The sequence below is a fragment of the Sus scrofa genome, chromosome 3, assembly GCF_054392235.1.
Source record: "Sus scrofa isolate SSC_HxYL_T2T_F1_AM1 chromosome 3, Sscrofa_HxYL_maternal_Yorkshire_Landrace_v2.0, whole genome shotgun sequence".
Classification (NCBI taxonomy): domain Eukaryota; kingdom Metazoa; phylum Chordata; class Mammalia; order Artiodactyla; family Suidae; genus Sus; species Sus scrofa.
Window position 1 is genome coordinate 57,388,202 of NC_139385.1, and position 20,663 is coordinate 57,408,864.

General features: G+C 44.9%; 1 protein-coding gene across 32 annotated transcripts in view; it reads right to left on the minus strand.

Moving 5' to 3' along the window:
* Positions 1–20,663, minus strand: part of ACOXL (acyl-CoA oxidase like) — a 359,990-nt gene that overhangs the window by 269,866 nt on the left and 69,461 nt on the right. For 22 of the 32 annotated variants that reach the window (XR_014839629.1, XR_014839634.1, XR_014839641.1 and 19 more), the window contains 4 exons: positions 17,961–18,075; positions 17,571–17,657; positions 15,691–15,763; positions 11,713–11,845 (listed from right to left, as the gene is read on the minus strand). Coding sequence is in view for 16 of the 32 variants with exons in the window: in XM_085016057.1 (XP_084872183.1) it covers positions 11,713–11,845; positions 15,691–15,763; positions 17,571–17,657; positions 17,961–18,075 (408 nt within the window). In the remaining 16 variants the exon portion in view is untranslated. Of the gene's footprint in view, positions 1–11,712; positions 11,846–15,690; positions 15,764–17,558; positions 17,658–17,960; positions 18,076–20,663 lie in introns of all 32 variants that reach the window. The other 10 variants (XR_014839628.1, XR_014839637.1, XR_014839636.1 and 7 more) reach the window with 1 other exon arrangement.

The window sequence follows — 20,663 nt, forward strand, 5'->3', positions numbered from 1 at the left end:
TGTAGGAACTCATCTCTAAATGGCATAAGCTTACCCTGGTGGTCCTTGGTCTGGTTCCGTCATAACTCCATTATAGCACTTACCTTGCATTGACTGTAACTGCTGGTTTCCAGTCCCTTTGTCGCCAAGCCCTATCCCTCTATCCCTCTGACCCCAACTGACCCTAGAGTAAAAAAAGATAATTCAGGGAACAGAATTCTGGAAAAAAAATATGTAGTTGATATCTACAGAGAGATTAGAGAAGCAATTGCATCTTTAAAAAAAACCCAAAGAAGTATCTCTGTAGAAGAGGAATAGGTAAGAGAAAGCGCTCTTGAAAATTAACAATAATTCTACAAACAAAGATGTATAATCAGGAAAACGTCTAGAACATTGAAAAAATCTGTTGAGAAATATGAGGGGAAAATAAGAGAGAGGAATCAAGACAACAATTCCAACCTCCAAATAATTAGTTAGAATGATCAAAGAACCAGTGGAAGGAAATTCTCCAGAATGAAAGAGTTACTAGTTTTCAAATTGAAGAAAACTATCAAGTGCCATGCAGGATAAATGAAAAAATGGATCTAGACTCGTCCTTGAGAAATTACCATATACCTAAGACAACCAACTTTCAGAGACAAAGTGCAGCCTTCATCCAGGGAAATATGACTTTCCACCAGGAAACTTTATGCTAGAAGCCAATGGGGCCACACCTTCAAAGTTTAAGGAAGGTGATTTTCAACTGACAATCTCAGCTAAACTATCAATCAAATGTGAGGACAAAATACAGACCACGTCAGGAGTTCCTGTTGTGGTTCAACAGGTTATGAACCCAACTAGCATCCATGAGGATACAAGTTCAATCCCTGGCCTCACTCAATGGATTAAGGATCCAGTGTTGCCATGAGCTGTGGTGTAGGTCACAGACACGGCTCGGATCCCATGTTGCTGTGCATCTGGTTTAGGCCAGCAGCTGCAGCTCTGATTTGACCCTTAGCCTGGGAACTTTCATATGCCACAGGGGCATCCCTTAAAAAAAATACAGACCATTTCAGACATATGAAGAATCAGAATATGACCATCCACACACCTCCCAGAGGAAATCACTTGAGGATATACTGCAACAAAACCAGAAGAAAACCAAGCAAAAGGACAAGAGAAGATATAAGAAAAGGTTTACCTACTCCCAGAAATCCAGTGAAAAGAAAAATATTTAGATGTTTGTTGTCCATCAGGCTTAGAAACAATAAATACAAATTAAAATAAGAAATCATTTGGCTCCACAGACCTTCAAGGAGAATAATGGGATGGACTCTATCCAACAGAGAAAATGAGCAAGAAGCTCGAAGATATTACCAATATGGTGATAAAGACATATGTTTCTGTTCCCACCAAGAAAGAATAAAGGCAATGGGAAAATCCAGGAGAAACCAAAAACCTTACAAAAATACAATGATCTAAATATTAAGCAAACAAACATGTGACATGATATTAAGTAATTTATAGAGTATAAGAAAAGTGATTCCATTTGACTTTGATGCTAATACTGTTCTTCAACTTGTAAAAGTGCTACAACATTAGACCAATAGAGAGAAAACAGGCTTCTCACACACTACATGGTTCTACAGTGGACAATACTTCAGAACCCTGGTCATAATAGTGTAACCTCACGTCCAGAGGTGAGATTACATTTACAGATTAAAATGCAAATGCTTCAGCCATGATAATGTAAACATCAATGGTCAAACCAACAGAGATGGGAAGCAGATGCAATGGAGTCAAGAAATAGGGTTACTCGGAGGTTTAAGAATATTCGTGGTTATCTTGGTAATCCTTGGGAGAATTTAAAGTAATTTGGTAAAAATCAAAAATTGTGAGCAGGAAAACACTAAAAGGGGACAAGGTTGTGGTGTGTGTGGTGTAACTGAATTAAACTATTGTCTCCCATAGCTGAGATGTGGAAATGCCTAGAGTTGATAAATAAGAGAGTTAACAACAAGCAACTATTCCACTAACCATCATTTTGCTCCTCAGTGTTATAAATTTATTTGTGGAAACAAATTTAAATGCCCAGTTCACTTTTTAAAATTGATCCAAAGAAGGATGAAATTGTTTTTGGCTTATTAAATTTCACTGGGGTAAGCAGAGGTATTCAAAAATCATTCCATTGGGCTGAGATCAAAGTTGGGCACACTTGATGAATGTTCATTATAAACGGACATTTTCCCCAAAAAAGGCTGGACCAGCCCATCTCCCCTCCCACCTCCTGCTCCCAATGTACAGATGGCTCAGGATAATGGCGACACACAACTATAGGCAAAATCAGCAGTGCCATTTAAAAAAATCAGGTCCCAGGTCACAGTGGAGAAGGAAGTCTGGTTTCTGGTCCAGTGGCTAACCATTCCAGCAACTGCCAAATCCCAGTTTTGGTGGAATCTCCATGTTTCTAAATGTAGACAAGAAATTATTTTAAATCTTTGGTTTGGTTTAGCTTGGCTTGGCTTGGTTTGGTTTGGCTTGGCTTGGCTTGGCTTGGCTTGGCTTGGCTTGGCTTGGTTTGGTTTGGTTTAGTTTGGTTTACCAAAGCAAATACAACTGTGAGCCAAAATGGTCCAGAAATGCCAGGGAGCAGGGTATAAACTGAATTCAAAGAACCTCTTTCTTGAGGATTACTAAGCCCCAGTGTGAGTCAGGGCTGGAGACTGGAGACCCAGAAAACTCCAGACAGTCTGTTGCCTCACTCTACTTCCGTCTTCTCAACAGGGAAATGGGAATCATGACTACATCCATCTCACAGGGCTGCCGTGATGATTAAAAGAGTGATTACATGGAGTATCCATTGTGGCACAGCGGAAACAAATCCAACTAGGAACCATGAGGTTGCAGGTTCAATCCCTGAACTCGCTCAATGGGTTAAAAACCTGGTGTTGCCATGAGCTGTGGTGTAGTTTGCAGATGCAGCTCAGATCCCTTATTGCCATGGCTGTGGTGCAGGCCAGCAGCTATAGCTCTGATTAGATCACTAGACTGGGAACCTCCATATGCTGCTGGTGAGGCCCTAAAAAGTAAATAAACAAATAAATAAATAAATGATTATGGGAGTTCCCTAGTGGCTCAGCAGGTTCCGGCATTTGTCACCACAGTGGCTTGGGTCACTGCTGTGGCACTAGTTCTATCCCTGGCCTGGGAACTTCTGCATGATGTGGGAATGGCAAAATTTTTTTTAATTTAAAATTTTTTTTAAAAAAAGATGGATTTCATGTGGAAGACTGCAAACATGTCCCTCACACTGGACAGATTAATCCTAATGGACAAAGGAATGGAGTAAGGAAAAGCAAGTGAGAAAAGGGGCAGTGACCTGAACCAACACCTGTGCTACATGGAATGTCAAGTTTCAGGTGGAGAAGCCCCTAAGGATAGCAAGCCACCCATCCATCATCCGTGTCTGACCTTCAGGGTGGCACAGACGATATTCCCCAGAGACGGACAACAGGGCTTCCATGGAAGGATAACGCTCCCCACAACTGCAACCTGGGTGCCCTTTCTGCCTGTCCAGGTGAGCAGGCTGCTGGAGCTGAGGAAGGCTTGGAAGCTGTCTACACTAGTTTAGAATCACTACCTCCCTCACAGCTACCGTGGCCACAACCCAGGGTTTGAGACCAGGGTTTCCTCAGCCTCTGAAGACTTATGTGAAGGAAGCTCTGTTGCTTGAAACATCATCATAGCCACAAATCTCTAACATTCCTGGGCCACATCAAATGGGGAGGGAGCCCCAAGACCCTCCCCACTTGCAGCACAGAACCTGGACAGTCCTGCTTGCCCTCAGTACCCACTGGGTCCTGCGCTCAGTGGGAAGGGCAGAATGCCAAATCCTAGCTCTTTGTACCAGAGAGATCTAGAGGCTTGGTGTGGAAATGTCTCCAAAGAAGATGTGCATTGGACTCTGGTCTCTGAGGTCCCATCTAGCCATAAAAATCCCACTGCTCTGTCTTTATGAAGAGTTAGTCATTCTCAAAGCTCCATCACCACCTGCCAGTGTGATGCCTGGAGGCTTCCTCATGGGGGAGCCCCTCACAGCGCTGTAATAGCTCAGTGACCTGGATACACCAGGAACCCCTGGCGCACAGACACCTGCTCCAGGTCAGCTCTGCCCACAGCCCACTGTGGCTCATTCAAGAAAGATGTTCCACACATGCTCACAGAATTGAAGTAAATCCAACCTGGTAATTCTGTCAAATAGCCATTTAAAATGTTCATGTCATGTGCTATTTATCTATGGTTGTACTGGATCTTTAGATCTTTGATCTTTGAAAGAAAAGGCAGCAGAGGTATTTTTTTTAAAAAAATGAATGTTTAAATTTCAGCTGTTAAAAATGTAAACAACTGCCATGGAAACACCACAAAAAAATATTTAACCATTTTCACACCCACCCAAAACGCTGTAAACTTATTTTTTTAGACATTTGTGAGTCAAATTATATCCTGAAGAGTCATCATAATTAACTACATCCTTTTGCACAGCAAAAGAAACCATAAAACAAAAAGACAACCTATGGACTGTGAAAAATATTTATAAATGATGCAACCAATGAGGGCTTAATTTCTAAAATATACAAACAGCTCATACAACTCAATAATGAAAATAAAAACAACCCAATTTTAAAAATGGGCAGAAGACCTAAATAGATGTTTCTCCAAAGGAGACATACGGTGGCCAATGGACACATGAAAAGATGCTCAACATTGCTAAATATTACAGAAATGCAAATCGAAATACAATGAGATAGGACCTCAGTCTAGTCAGAATGGCCATCATTAAAAAGTCTACAAATAATAAATCCTGGAAAAGGTGTGAATAAAAAGGAACTCTCCTATACTGTTAGTGGGAATGTAAATTGGTTCAGCCATTATGAAGAATAGTATGGAGGTTCCTTTAAAAACTAAAAATAGAGTTACCATATGATCTAGCAATCCCACTCCTGGGCATATATACAGACAAAACTATAATTCAAAAAGATACAGGCACCACAATGTTCATAGCAGCACTATTCACAATAGCCAAGACATGGTAGCAACCTATATGTATGTTCACAGAGGAATGAATAAAGAAGATATGGTACATATATACAATGGAATATTACTCAGCCATAAAAAAGAAATATCACCATTTGCAGCAACATGGATGGACCTAGAACTTACCATACTAAGTGAAGTAAGTCAGAAATGGAAAGACAAATACACTATTGTATCACTTGCATGTGAAATCTAAAATATGACACAAGTGAACATATCTATGAAAGAAAAACAGACTCACAGACAGTAAGAACAGACTTGTTGTTGCCAAAGGGGGGGGGTGAGGGAAGGAAAGATTGGGATTTTGGGCTTAGCAGATGCAAACTATTATATATAGAAAGGGTAAACAATAGGACCCTACTGTATAGCACAGAGAACTATATTCAATATCCCATGATAAACCATAATGGAAGAGAATATGATTTGTTATATTAGCTTTGCTGTTCAGCAGAAACTAACAGAACATTGTGAATCAACCACACTTCAATAACAAAAAACAACAAAAAAAACTTTTTAAATATAACTCCACTTCCTATTTTCCATCTCGGTCTTGAACCAGACAATTTTTATGTTGCTGCACCACCCATTCACCTTATGATGACCATGTTGTGAAAATCAACACTCACAGCTGATTAGCAGTTAAAATAATGTGCCCCCAAATCCCAGCAATTCTTACATACAAAAGTAAATAAAGGGAAAGCATCTGCAAGTCATTATTGGTATTTGTCACCCTCTGGTGGTCAACTTCAGGATGTTTCTACATCAAAACACTCTAGAAACTGCGTATTTTACAGATGATCACTCAGAGGATCATCCAAGCCAAAGCCTTCACCCCATAGGACTTCCCCAGCACCCCAGGAATACTCTGCTCCCACATCTGTGTGTGATACTCTGTTCCCCATTCCTGTGTGTGAGTGTGTGTGATGAGGCTAAAGAAAGAGTAACTCCCGCCTGAGTAGAACAAGAATAAGCAGTATGGACCTGCTTCCTTGGAGCAGACACAGTGCAGCTGGCCACTGTTTGCATCTCTCCAATTCCGCTCTCTGTGCAGAGATGGCTTGCTGTGTTACAAAAGTGCCAAGAGAGGAGTTCTCGTGGAAACAAATCTGACTAGTATCCATGAGGATGCAGTTTTGATCCCCGACCTTGCTCAGAGGGTTAAGGATCTGGTGTTGCTGTGTCTGTGGTGTTGGTTGGTGGCTACAGTTCCAATTCAACCCCTAGCCTGGGAACATGCATATGCTGCGGATGTGGCCCTAAAAAGAAAAAAAAAATGCCAAGAGAACAAACTTCTGGCAACTTTGGCTCATCAAATTCCATTGTGAGTACATACATTTTCAAGACCTTACTCTAGGGAGCCTATTTCCTCCCCTCTGCCCACCCTCCATTTGTGCCATGTGGTTTGAGGGGGGCAGAGGTTTCACTGTGCTCCTTCTCACTTCTTTCCAATCCCTTTTGATTCAGGCCCCATACTGAGTCCTCTTGCGTACAAGGCCCTACAGAGATGCTCCTTATTTGAGCCTAAAGCTGAAAAGGGCATCTGGCTCAAGAGGGTCACGTTTGCCTCTGGCCTCTCCTTACTCCTTCCTGGGGGCGTTTTCTAAAACATGGTGTCCATTAGGGAATGACGGGTTTTCCCTAAAACAGTCCTCAGCTCTCCATTAACCACTAAATCAGGAACTGACCATCACTGTATTCAGAGTCTTTGTAGCAGGATGGATGGCTGGGTGGGTGGGTGGGTGGGTGGATGGATAGATGGATTGATGAGTGGATAGATAGGAGGGTAGGTAAATAAATGGATGGATGGGAAGATAGATGGATGACTTGGCGAGTAGATGAATGAACAGAGAGGTGCATAAATGGACAGGTGAGTGTACAAGGGCGCCGGTGGACAGGTAGATGGTGAGCGCACGCATGGAAGGAAGGAAGGAGGAGGGAAGGAATAAAATAAGGGAGGGGGGGAGAAAAGAAAGAAGGAGAAAAGAGGAAGGGGGAAAAAAGACTGTCATGAGATTCTGTGCTCTATTAGGCCCTATACTGAGACAATAGACAGACATGATCTCTGCCTACTACATGTTCTATTCATAATGATAAAAATGAGATCAATCTAAGTGACAACAAGAAGAGATGAAGATAAAATGATTTCAGAAGAAAATAAAAAAGGTAAACTCCTTGCAAGAATTAAAGATACTAAAATCTGATAGTTTCATAGTAGTAGCCTCGGAAATTGTGGTTATTGATTTAAGGGGACTAACTGAGCTTCAACTCAGGGAAGAGTGTCACAGCACCTGGGTCATGGTCATCCCAGCAGGTAGAATGTCACATCTGACACTAGCTGCCCAGCCTGTGACTCTAGTCACTATGGGGCCAGATGCAGGCACCAGACACCAGGTGAGAACACCAATGTCAAGGACACCTCTGAGGATGTATCAGAACCAGGGTGCAGAGGAAGCCACAAGGCAAGACCAGAGAGCAGAGAGAGCAAGAGGAACACACAGCCTGTTCCACCCTGTGTCTGTTCAATACAGCACCACAGCCCCTGGTGGTTAAAGGGCTGCCTCTGACCCAGAAGGAGACACAGATGCCCCAGACCTCCTCTTCTTTGTTGTTCTAATTCTCCCTGAACCCTCACCATCAGAAGATCTTGGGAAGGTCACTTAAGGATGCAATGTCCCTAAATCCCCATCAACAGAGGGGAAAGACTCTCTTGTAAAAGTGGGCTCTAGCACCTTCCACAGACCCTTGATTCACATCCAACAATGTTACTGTCAGGAAGGGTCGTGTGTCCATTACATGTCCCCAGGGTCCCACCTGAGATCAGTTCTTCCCTTTGCTCTTCCTACATCCCCAGGTCCCAGGAATAGCCGCCCTCCACCTTCACTCCCGCACCCATTGATGACTCTGAGATGGTCACTCAGGCTCTCCACTCTTCTCTCCAGACCATGTGTCCTTCACCCAACCCCAGGAGGACAGCCAGAAGGAACAGACCCCACCACTCCCCACCCCATCCTTTAGCTCACCACAACCACAGCCACCTGTCAGCCTCACGATTCTGCGCCCTCAGATCCAAGCTGCCACAACCACCTGGGGGTGAGCATGTGTTATAAACCCTGTTTGTGGAGCTCCCTGGTGGCTCAGTGGGTTAAGGATTCAGCAGCATTGTCACTGCTGTGGCTCAGGTCCAATCCCTGGCCCTGGAACCTCCACGTGCCTCGGACATGGCAAAAAATCAATCAATCAATAAAAACTCAATTTCTTATCCTCGCCATCTCAAATGTCATCTTCAATCATCAGTGTATCCAGGCTTGCTTATATAAGCTAGCTTCCACATCCCTGGCACTAATAACAGCCTCTGTGTATTGATGATTCAGTATATGAGGCACTGGGATAAGCCTTACCAGTATTATTCGCTGGGGCCTTATAACAGCTCTCTGGGGAGGGGGGTGCTGTTCTGATTTTTAGAGGTATGGAGATGGTTCAATAACCCGCTGAGGGCACCCAGGGGCAGGAAGCAAATCCAGAGAGGCTGATTTCAGAGCCCACGTTTTTCTGGCCTCACCCAGGACTCCAGAACAGACACAATATTCCAACCATCTCCACACAGGCCAATCCTGCTTGTCTCAACTCTGACTTCCTAGGGGGCGTCGTCCCTCTGCCTGGCTCAGCGCCGTGTCAGGGTGATGAGCAAGAGCAGGGCCCCATCCTCGCTGCAGCCTTAGTTAGCGCCTTCATGAGGGTCCTCCCGACCCAACAACTCAGTGGCCAGCCAGTGGCCTGCCATGACCCAGCTGTGTAACTTGGCTAACCCTATGTCCAAGCACCTCCAGCTTCTAGGGATTCCTGTGCTGGGCTGGACTGTCCCTGTTCCCACTTAACTCTACTACCCTTTTTAATTGTAGCTACATGTCAACCTTGTCCACACAACATGCCAGGACCATCCTTCCCTGAGAACTGCTGTGAAAATGAGAGATATCCACCACCCCACACACACACAGACACAAAAGGGCAGAGTTTAAAAGGACCCCGTGTGCTCAGCCTTGAGCAAATGTCACCATGGGGAGCCGAGGTGACAGTTTTCTAACACGGGAAGAATGCACGTCAGAGACAGGGGTCCGTTTTCCTCTCCTCAGCAAGCCCAGAACAAGCAGGACCGGCTCAGGTTTCAGCCGAGAGAGCATCTGTCTTGTGTTTGAGCCAAAGGAGAGAAGGAGCTGCCAGCGGCTGGTGACATCATCTTCCCCCCCTCCAGAGGCTCAGGATGAGATCATGGCAGCCAGGCTCCCTTTCCAGGAGACACATACTGGTGCCCGGACCACAAGGATCTGATGTTGGTGGCTCTGCGAGGGCTCTCGCGGTCACCTGGACAACCTTCCTCCTGGACAGGGGAGGCGCTGACTCACCATCACGGATCGTGTTCTATTTAGATACTCTGGAATCACAGGGATGGCATGCAGCTCTACAAAATGCCTCAAACCAGCCAGCATCTGTTTCAGGGAGAAGCCCATTTATTCCCCTCCCAAAGCAGGCTCCTATCTCCTTGGTACCAGCAGCAGCCATCACATCTGTAACAGCTCTGAGCAACCCCGTACTTCCTCTGCACCAGCACATCCTTATTCAGGCCTCATCATTGTCTGAAGGCCCATTTTACATATGGAGAAACTGAGCCCCAAAGAAGCTTACTGATCTGCCCACAACCCCGCTGCTGGTCATGTCCAAGGTGAAATTTGAGCCAAGTTCTCTGACTTTATGAGAAAGCCTATACGTGGCCAGGAACAAAGTATGTATGTCAGATGCCTGACCAGGAATTGATCCAAACGTGGTCCCTGCCCCAGACCCTCTGGAGCCCATAGGGTTTGATCCCTTGATCATGTTCAGTAAAATGCATAATAGATACTTTTAAAAATCAGCCTCTGGAGTTCCCATCGTGGCTCAGCGAAAACAAATCTGACTAGAAACCATGAGGTTGCAGGTTCAATCCCTGGCCTCACTCAGTGGGTTAAGGATCTGGCGTTACCATGAGCTGTGGTGTAGGTAGCAGACACAGCTCGGTTCTGGCATTGCTGTGGCTATGGCGTAGGCCAGCAGCCATAGCTCCAATTCAACCCCTAGCATGGGAATATCCATATGCCACAGATGCAGCCCTAAAAAGCCAATAAATAAATAAATAAATAATCAGCCTCTCTGCATCCTCGCCCCCCACCCCCACTGCTCCAGATCGACCAACACTTAAAATCCAGTCTCTCCCAGAAGCCCCCACACCATGTTCCATCTACACCACCCCATGCCTGTCCCTGAGGATCCCACCACTGGCCTGGATGGGCTGACAGGCAGTGTGGATGTCCTTCACTCTACATCACCCACTCAAAATGTAACGGCCCAGGGTTTCTACAGCACCTCTCCAGCCACTAAGCAGCATGTGGCTTTAACCTTCACAGACACTCTCGCCGGAGGGCCCCTGAAGGCTGCTGTGATCGGATGGGCTCCCATGCAAATGTCATGGCTTCAGAGAACCCTGAGCAGATGTCTGTCCCATCTACTCCACAAGGCAAGTCTAGGCCCATCTGCTTTCTCTCCTTCTGCCTCCTTCTGGAGTCTGGAAAATGGCTGCAACAGTTTCTATCACGGACTCGGGAGAAGTATTTTCCTCAGCACTTCACTGCAGCCATCTAGGGCCCTCGGCCTCACCCCAGTGCCTGCGTCACAAGGCTCTCCCCAGGCCTCTCAGACTCAGACCATTCGGCGAAGGGGACCCACTGGGCCACTCCAGACCCAGATCTTCAGGACTGAACACGCATCCATGCTTTGAAAGAGCACGGAAAGCAGGGCCCACGGGCAGGCAGTGGGTGCTGGCTCAGGACTGAGTGTCATAGCTGCACCCATGGGTGGGAAAGGCAGTGTGTCGGGGAGCTTGGTCAGGCAGGCTTCCCGTGAGTGGGCCAGGGCAGACCTGGTGGGAGGGAGTGAGGAAGGACAGTCCTGCTATTCAGACACCTGAGAGAGAAGCTGGGCTGAAGCCACAGATGAACTTTTGTGGGTGTCTTAATTCTGCTTCCAGCTTCACCAGGCTCAGTGGCACTTAAGAGATGCAAAGAGATGGGGAGGGGGCCGGTGCTGCACCCTGGGGAGGAGGGAGCCTTCCTGAGCTTTTCTCTCCTGGCTGCTTTTTCCAAAGTAAAATATTGGAGGGGGTGCAGGGAATGGAAGCAGAGATGGCTTCCTGAGGTCTGGCCTCATGGACTCCTGCCTGGACAGTGACTGTCATAGGCCAAACAGCCATGAGAGTGTCATTGCTTCCCAGTGCACTCAGCCAAGACACAAAGGCCCTTATCCACGTGAGTCAGCTCTTGGCTGCTTTTCCAGAGGATGTGCATGTCCTAAACGACCCATTCTCCAGGGGTCATCTTTAGTGGCCCTATTGCTGCCATGCCTGTGTTCCACCCACTGAAATCAGAAGCACACATACGGATGGGATTCCCATGGGAAGAAAGTTACAGAAAGGTTCTCTGCGTAGGGCCAACTGGCATTCCCTAGCATCCAACCAGTAACCCAGGCCACCTTACACGAGCCGTGGCTTGAGAAGCTCAGCTCCTGACATTGTTACACACTCCTGGACAGGCAGAGAACAAACAGGGAGGGACATTATTAACCAGAGTCAATTACCTTCATAGAACCCATAGCTTGAAAAGTCACAGCTAATCTTGAAGGGGTCAGTGCAGCGAGCATCGCATTGAATCTGGTACTCCTGTCCTTAATGGGGGAGTGGTACTGGCCATCTGGAGCCACGGAACCAAACCTGTGGCAGGGGAGAGGGAGGTTGGAAAAAAGAGGCGGGGTTAACCTAACATGAAAACCATGGCACCTAGAATGAAGTCATGGGGGCCCCACATGCATACACGGGGCAGTTCCCCCTCATGAGCCGGCAGAGGCAGAACAGGGGAGGTGCCTCCCCAGGAGATGCTGAGAAAGACTAAACTCCTGGAAAGGAAGGGCAGATGATCTGCCACTACCAAACTTCAACTCAGCAGTGGCCCCTGAGACCAAGAGGCATGAGGACCACCATCATTAAAACAACAGTGGAGCCTGAGTGTGAAAATTGTACATCGAGCCACTTTTTTATTGTGAAGAGATAAACCATATACCATAAACTTTACCTTTTAAAGTATACAGTTTGATGGTTTATACACAAAGTTGTACAACCATGGCTACTAGCCAATTCCCAAATATTTCATCACCCCAAAAGGAAACCCCATACCATTAGTAGCCACATCTGATGCACCCCACCCTCCAGAGCCAAGCAACCCTTAATCTACTCTCTAACTCTATTGCCTATTCTGGACATTTCACATAAATGGCATCAGACAATACATAGCCTTTGTGTCCGGCTTCTTCCACTTGATACATTGTTTTTGAGGTTCATGCATGTTGTAGCCTGTATCTGTACTTCATTCATTTTTATGGCTAAATGATATTCCATTATATGCATATACCTTATGTTGTTTAACCACTCATTGGTTGATGGATATTCATGTTGTTTCCACTTTTCTTTTTTAGACTTTGAAACACTTTATTTTTTTTAATTAAAGTACCGTTGATTTACGGTGTTGTGCCAATTTCTGCTGTACAGCAAAGTGACCCAGTCATACATATATATACATGTTTCTCCTTTTTCGGCTAGTATGAATAATTACGCTATGAACATTTGTATACACGTTTTTGTGCAGATATGTGTTTTCAAGTCTCACTTCCATATGTACTTAAGGGTAGAAGTGCTGGGTCCTGTGAAAACTTTAAACTTTTGAAGAACTGCCAAATTTTTTTCCACATTGCCAACATCATCTTACATTCCCACCAGCAATGGATGAGGGCTCCAATTTCTCTACATCCTTGCCAACACTTGTTATCATCTGTCTCTTTTATCACAGCCATGATGAGTGCAGCATGGCATTTCATTGTGGTATTTTATTGGCATGTCCCTAATTACAGCGATGTTAAACATTTTTCCATGTGCTTCTTGGCCATTTGCAAGTCCATTTGTCTTTTATTGTTGAGCCTAATTTATTTCCTTTTATAGCGTGGATACTAGACCCTTGGGGTATATGATTTGTATATTTTCTCCCATCATGCTGATTATCTTTTCTCTTTCTTCATAGTGCCCTTTGCAGCACAAAAGTGTTTTGTTTTTTTTTAATCTTGGGGAAGTTCAATTTATCTATTTTTTCCTTTGGTTGCTTGTGCTTTTGGTGTCACATCTAATAAATCATTGCCTAGACATGGTCACAAAGATTTACACCTATGTTTCCTTTGTGAGTTTTATAGTTGTAGCTCCTACATTTAGGTCTGTGATCCCTCTTGTGTTAATTTTTGTACATACTATGTAGTAAAGTTCCAAGTGCCTGCTTTTGCATATGGATATCTAGTTATCCCAATACCATTTGCCCAGAAGACAGTTCTTTTCCCATTAAATTATCTTGTCATCCTTGTTGAATATCAACTGACCATAAAGGCAAGGATTTATCTCCTGATCCTCTATTTTTTTCCCATGGTCCATACATCTAGACTTATGCCAATATCACACTATCTTGATAACTGTAGATTTGCAGGAAGTGTTCAAATCAGAGATCTGAGTCCCCCGAATTTGTTCCTCTTTATCAAGATTGTTTTGGTTAGTCTCAGTCTCTTGCATTTTCATATGAATTTTAAGACCATTTTCTCAATTTCTTCCCCCCAAAAGGCAGCTAGGATTTTGATAGGGATTCCACTGAATCTGTATATTTATATACAGACCCATTATTGATCAAGTGATTAACCAACACCCCCAAAGTGTGTTGCCCTGCTCTTCTGTAGTATCCAAGGGGGCAGCTTAAATACCAATGGAATGACTTTTCAATCAAATCTTGTTTATCAAAAAAATTCTATATTTTTCATATTTTCTATAGACTGGTTGGCTCTCTACCATTTTTTCTTTATGATTGACTCTGAGGTTTTTTTTTGATGTTTAATTTTTTTTAATTAAAGTATAGTTGATTTACAATGCTGTGCCAATTTCTGCGGTACAGCATAGTGATGCAGTCGCACATATATATACATTCTTTTTCTCATGCTCTCTTCCAGCATGTTCTATCCCAAGAGATTGGATAGAGTTCCCTGTGTTGTAGAGTAGGACCTCTTTGCTTATCCATTCTAAATCTCTAGTGCATCGTATGAATGCTAGGCGGTGGGTCCAGGTTCAGGCAAAGGACTGTCCAGCCACGAAGATCCCAATGGGGTGGATGAGAAATAGGGAGCTCCTATGCTAAGCCATCTGTGGCTTTCTTTCTCTTGTCCCCATCTTTCAGAGTAGACTGATGCTGATAAGTGATGAGGAAGTGTGCAGGCTCCTCAGGGGAAGGCCAGTGGTCCTCATACCTGCTGGCACAGGCACTGGCTGTGCCTAAGGGGCCCTGGGGACTTCACCAACCACCACGCAAACTACAAAGATGCCTCTGTTGTTTCCTTTTTATTTGCCAACCAGTTATGGGAGGAACTTAAAAGTTGAACAGAACTTGGTCCATTTTAAGTTTGTTTCCCCCACATTTCCCTTAAATCTTTGGCATCTATGACATGTATTTGCCGGCAACAAATTGCAAGCAACAAACAATAGCAAAGTGTTAAAGGAAAATTGATAGGGATGCAGGGAGCAAGCCTGACAACTTTCTCTTTCACAGATTTAAATATCACTGTAGGTCAGGATTTTTATTGGATACATGAAATGCTGCTGAGAAAAGTAAAAGTAATTGGTGCTTTCTAGCCTCTGCAAAGAGCACTGTGAACCCCTGGGGCACACCTGTAGAAGCAACCTTCACCTCCTTTTTTAACCCACCTTGGCCTCAGTGAGGGGTGCTGAGAGATGTTACCAAAAAACTCTGACATTATCCACCCAACCAGTCCTCATCATAACAGCTCCAAAACTGAAGGGCGGTGCCTTATCTCCTGTCATCCACAAAGGAGGCAATAGCACTCATTGTTTTATGATGGCAAAAAAAAAAAAAAATTGTTTAAGGAAAAAACCCAAATACCCAATGACAAGGGGTTGATTACATAAATTTTAAATTGTTTATTTAAGTCTATTATGGCAATATTAAAAATGATAATGCCTATGTGTATTTATTGTTGCATGGAAACATTGGACATATAGTGTTAAACAGAAATTGCAAGTTATAAAAATAGGATTTCTAAGCAGATCTCATTCAGTAAAAATCAAACATGTCTCTCTCTCTGGCTACATCCTCATAGAGAAAAGTCTGAAGTGTTATACATTAAAGTATAACAACACTGTGAGTGGCTGACAGCGTTTTGGATAATTTCAATTTTGTTTCAGTTCACTTATCTACATTTCTTGATTGTCAACAAAATTGTAGGAGTGGTTATAAGAAGACAGCCTGGACAAATAGCCTATGAAACCCAGGAGCCAGGGCTCGGAGGGAGGTGTGAGCTCTGAGTTAAGGGGAGTGGAGTTCCTTGGTGACATAGCAGTTAAACATCTGGTGTTGTTACCACTGTGGCTCAGGTCACTGCTGTGACATGGGTTCGATCCCCAACCGGAGAACTTCCCCATGCCCCAGGCACAGCCACAAAAAAGAGAGAGAGAAAACTACTCACTTATCCAGCAAGTTCTCCCTTGGTATCCGAACCTTGTCAAATCTCAGAATCCCATTATCCACACCATGGAGACCTAGAGAGAGCAGACCAGAAATGGCGCTCAGTGAGCAAAGAAGTGCTTTAGAAATACTGTCTCTGCCGCTTCCAGGGTCTGTCACCACTAAAACGCAAAGCCCTTTCCTTCACTTCCAGAACTGCCGATGCTTTCTTCTTTGGAGATGGAGTTGCCATTTGCTTGTTTCCTTGAAGAGCTGGGCCTGTTTCTCCAACCCCTTCCTCTCTAACGAGAACAGAGGAGAAAACACTGGACCTTTTGTGCAGCCCACCTCCTCTGGGGCTCAGGTAGGGGGTCTGGTGGGGACACAGCTGCCTGCCTAAGCAGTTGCTAGGACCAGAAAAGAGAGAATTCTAGGCGACTGGAAAAAAAGTCAGACTGAATGTTCCTGAGAAGAAAAGCCAGTTACACCCCCTCAGTGATGCAGAACTTAAATTCCTCCTCCCTCCTGGTGCTTCTTCGCCAGCACACAAGAGTGGATTTGTGGCAGCCTAAAAGACACTGGAAAAGAGCCAGAGGGTGGATGGGCAGGGCAACCAACTCCTGGGAAGTTTCTTGAAATCTGCCAGACCCATTTCCTAATGACACCTGTCAGTCTGGGATCTACATTTTGTCCCTGTCACACTTAGGGAGACAATCGGGGAGAAAAGGTCTTTATTGAGTCCAGGTCTTTATTTAGAACATCACCCCCTTGACAAGGACACAGTTGTACTCATGAGCTGACAAGGAAGCCAGTGCAGACATTCTGGGTTTGCCAGTATCTTGAATGTCTGGCGCCATTTGACCCCTCTGCTCTCAAGAGCACTTGACATGTCAGGTGTTTTCAAGGGCCCTGGGTCTCAGTTATCTTGGAGGATGCAGTTAACATCACTCGAAAACCCACCTGCAGCGCATTCCTGCAGGCAGGCAGTGGTCAATGTCCCTCTGGGTCTAGGGTGAGTCTCTCCCCCTCCATCAAAGGATCATCTGCTCCCCCTTCTTTCCTGCTCTTTCCTCTCTCCTTTTCCCCTTCTTCCCCCACCTGCTTTTTTGGCTTCACTTAGTCCTGACTGCAGATGGACAGTGGGGCCCGTAGGCATGGCCTGCTCTCACCCAGTGTTCTGGGTTGATCTGTGTGCCCCCTGCCCCCCGCAATTCCTATACTGACCCCTAGAACTTACGAATGTGGCCTTATTTAGAGATAGAGATTTTATAGAGGTAATCAAGTTAAAATGAAAGCATTCATGAGCCCTCATCCAGATGACCCGTGTCCTTATAAAAAAGGGGAAATTGGACACAGACAAGCACACAGGAAGAATGCCGACAGCTCCCTACAAGCCAGGAGAGTGGCCTGGAAGAGATCCTTCCCTCCCAGCCATCGGAAGGAAACAACCCCATTGATCTCATACTCGTAGCCTCCAGAACTGTGAGATGATGCATTTCTGTTGCTTAAACCACTCAGTCTAAGTATGACAGCCCTAGCGAAACTAGTTCATGGTGTCATCCCTTAACGACCCATTGAAGCTGATGGCTCTGGGCCATGAAAGGGAGAGCCTCAACCTGCCCTCTGAGGGCCCACAAGTCCAAGAAGAAGAGAGGAGATGAAAGAGCCCAGGGCAGAGCTGCCTCACTGCTAGGAAATAGGAGAGGCTGGAGAAATGAGACCTGTGCATGTTCACGAATGGCAATCTGCAAACTTCTCTCACTATTGTGCAGAGAAGACTCTAATCAGGTTGCAAAATTGCCTTCACTGCTTTGCTGAGTTAGGTTAGACTGGGGTTGTGTGGGATGGGGATCAGGCAGGAAATGCAAGTGAGGATGGGAGAGGGGTCACCTGAGGACGAACCTTCTTTATACATCATATCAATAGCCGTCACTCCTGGACGCAAGCTTCCATTTTCATCACGGACAGGAACGATGAAACAGTGGGGCCCTGAGGAAGATGGGGAGAGATACTCAATAATGCTCCTTTCTAAAGATCTGATCAAAGCTTTACTCGCTTCTCGGGACAGTGTACGATTATGGTGATCTCAAAATTCATTTTGTTCTATGACTGGGCACTGCCCACAATAGTGTATAATGTCAAGTGTGATGATACCTCATCATGTATATTTAGTAGGAGACAAAGTTAGTGCTGAATTGTTCACAAGACAAAGTGGGTTTTCAGTGTAAAGTACTCACAGGAGACTAGTACTAGTAAAGGGAACTATCCTAGGTTTCTGGGTTGTTGACAAACCGTGAGATCTTCCATTTAGGATGAGCTGGGCAAAGACTGCGGCATAATTCCCATACATTGAATTTCCAATGTACATCTTCTCGGCATTTTCACACGGTGTGTCTATTACAAACTCCTGCACAGAAACAGCAAAGCAACAATTTTCTTTCTTATGGCTCATTTCAACTCCTGGGCTCAGTGCAATGAACACTGTGAAACAGATCCACTTCATGTAGCTCCACCCACTCAGGGGTGATTTCACAGCAAAGTCACCTAGTTCAGCCCCCTGAGCTCAACACTCATTTGTCACCACTGCCATGCGCACAGTTCACCTCTGCCTCAGCTCCAGAAATGACTGGAAAGTAAAGAGCTTTATCAATTAATTATCCAATCAGGAAAATAAGTTGCCATTTTTCATTGGATGAAAGGTGTTCGTTCATTTCTTCCCAGTCTCTCTTCTTTGTAATGTTGGGCTGGTATGGGTACTGTTTGCCTGAGCCTGTGGCTTTAATGCATAGTTTTCCTTCAATGAGTTGCTTTCTCTCTAGACTTCTCCAGAGGTTTTTACCTTTAAATCATCTAGCACCAAGATCCCTAAAAGCCCTGGTGATATATATTCAGCTCTGCACATGCCTTTTGCCCCTAAACACTCCACCCTCGAGGTTCGCCAGAAAGGACAGGTCATCCAGTGATCTGGGGCCCCTAGGTGGATGAGTCCATGTCTATGCATTTCGTTTTGTCTGCTGGGCAATGCCCCTTCTGGACCAATCACTTGGTTTCTCATGGCCTCCACTGTTTCCTGGGCTTGGAACATCCCTGCCTCTAAGGTATAGGTCTATTGTTTAAACAGCAACTTACTAACCACAGATTAAATGTGTACACCTGCAAGCTAGACTAACAGGCAACCATGACCTGTTTCTGCCAATGCCTAGAATCTCAACCCAGACAATTTTGACTTTTATATTAAAAAAAAATACCTCAGAATTCCCATCGTGGAGCAGCGGAAGCAAATCCAACTAGGAACCGTGAGGTCGCGGTTTGATCCCTGGTGTTCCTCAGTGGGTTAAGGATCTGGCATTGCCATGAGCTGGGGCGTAAGTCATAGACATGGCTCGGGTTCTGTGTTGCTGTGGTGGCAGCATAGGCCAGCAGCTGTAGCTCCAATTCAACACTTAGCCTGGGAACCTCCATATGCCGTGGGTGCAGCCCAAAAAAAAAAAAAAAAAAAAAAAAAAAGCAAAAGAAAGAAATACCTCATCTAAGCCTTGGAATGATTGTTTCAGAACCTGCCTCTCGATTTTCCTGATCAGCAAATACAATAGCAAAAAGTTCCCCCAGAAGCTCATGAGTGTAAGCCCTTAAACCAAAAAGCCCTTTTTTCCATTTAATTATTTTTAATTTACTTATTTGCTTATTAAGCCCTTTTTTAAAAATTTACTTATTTTTTTTAAGTTTTATTAAAGCATAGTTAATTTACAAGGCTCTGATCATTTCTGCTGTTCAACCAAGTGACCCAGTCATACATACACGCATATCCATTCCCTCTCATATTCTTTTTCCCTATTGATTATCACAGAATACTTGGTAGAGTTCTCTGTGCTATACTGCAGGTCCCTGTTGGCCAATCTTTCCATATACCTCAGTTTACATATGCTAATCCCAAACCCCAGCCTTTATAAACAATTGTCAACCTTATAAGAGAAAGAATTTTTTTTTTTTTTGGTCTTTTTGCCTTTTCTAGGGCAGCTTCCCACAGCATATGGAGGTTCCCAGGCTAGGGGTCTAATCGGAGCTAAAGCCGCCAGCCTACACCAGAGCCACAGCAATGCAGGATCTGAGCCGTGTCTTCGAACTACACCACAGCTCACAGCAACGCCGGATCCTTAACCCACTGAGCAAGGCCAGGGATCGAACTTGCAACCTCATGGTTCCTAGTCAGATTCGTTAACCACTGTGCCACGATGGGAACTCCTAAGAGAAAGAATCTTAAAACGGGCCATCCAGCTTATCTGCATAATATGACCAAGGACTCCAGCTCAAAACAATCTGAAATGAGCACTGGTCAGGACGAAGCAGTGGGGGGGCGGGGGATGCAGAGATTTTTGTTTTCAATCTCTGCTCAAAACTCTGCCTTCCTTGTCTTCCTCTCTGGGAGCCAGAATAGGATCACCATGGAAATGTCCCTCTTCGCTCCTTGGTTTTCCCTCATTCTGCTCACCACTCAGGATGCCCTTCAACCCCTTGTTAAGGAGAGACAGACCACAGCTGCCAGCTCTGGATATTGCGTACCTGGGTTGGCTCGAAGAGTCCGATGGGAGTGGGGGGATGACAAAACAGCAGCACTGCAAATTTATTTGAAGCTGGCAATATCAAAGATGCTGCTGAACCAAACCAACAAGCTATTGACCAGCTCAAATTTCAGATTTTTAAGTATATAGATGGCACTTTCCCTCTGGCCAAGACATACAGCTCTGGAGCCCAAGGAAACATTTTCTGGTATGTGTGTGCTCAGGGAAACTTTTAACATCAGCACGGGCTTTTCAGAAACATAAAGCGACACACTGATTGTTTTGAAGAGAAGCCTCTGGAGGCTGCCCTTGTCTTATCAGGCCAACCAGTGCTTCCACAGAAAGGAGTTATTTGGAGGCTGGGTGCAGGAACAAACAACAGCAAACAACAAAAGCCACAAGGCAAGGGGTAGCTAACACCGAGGGTGAGAAGGGA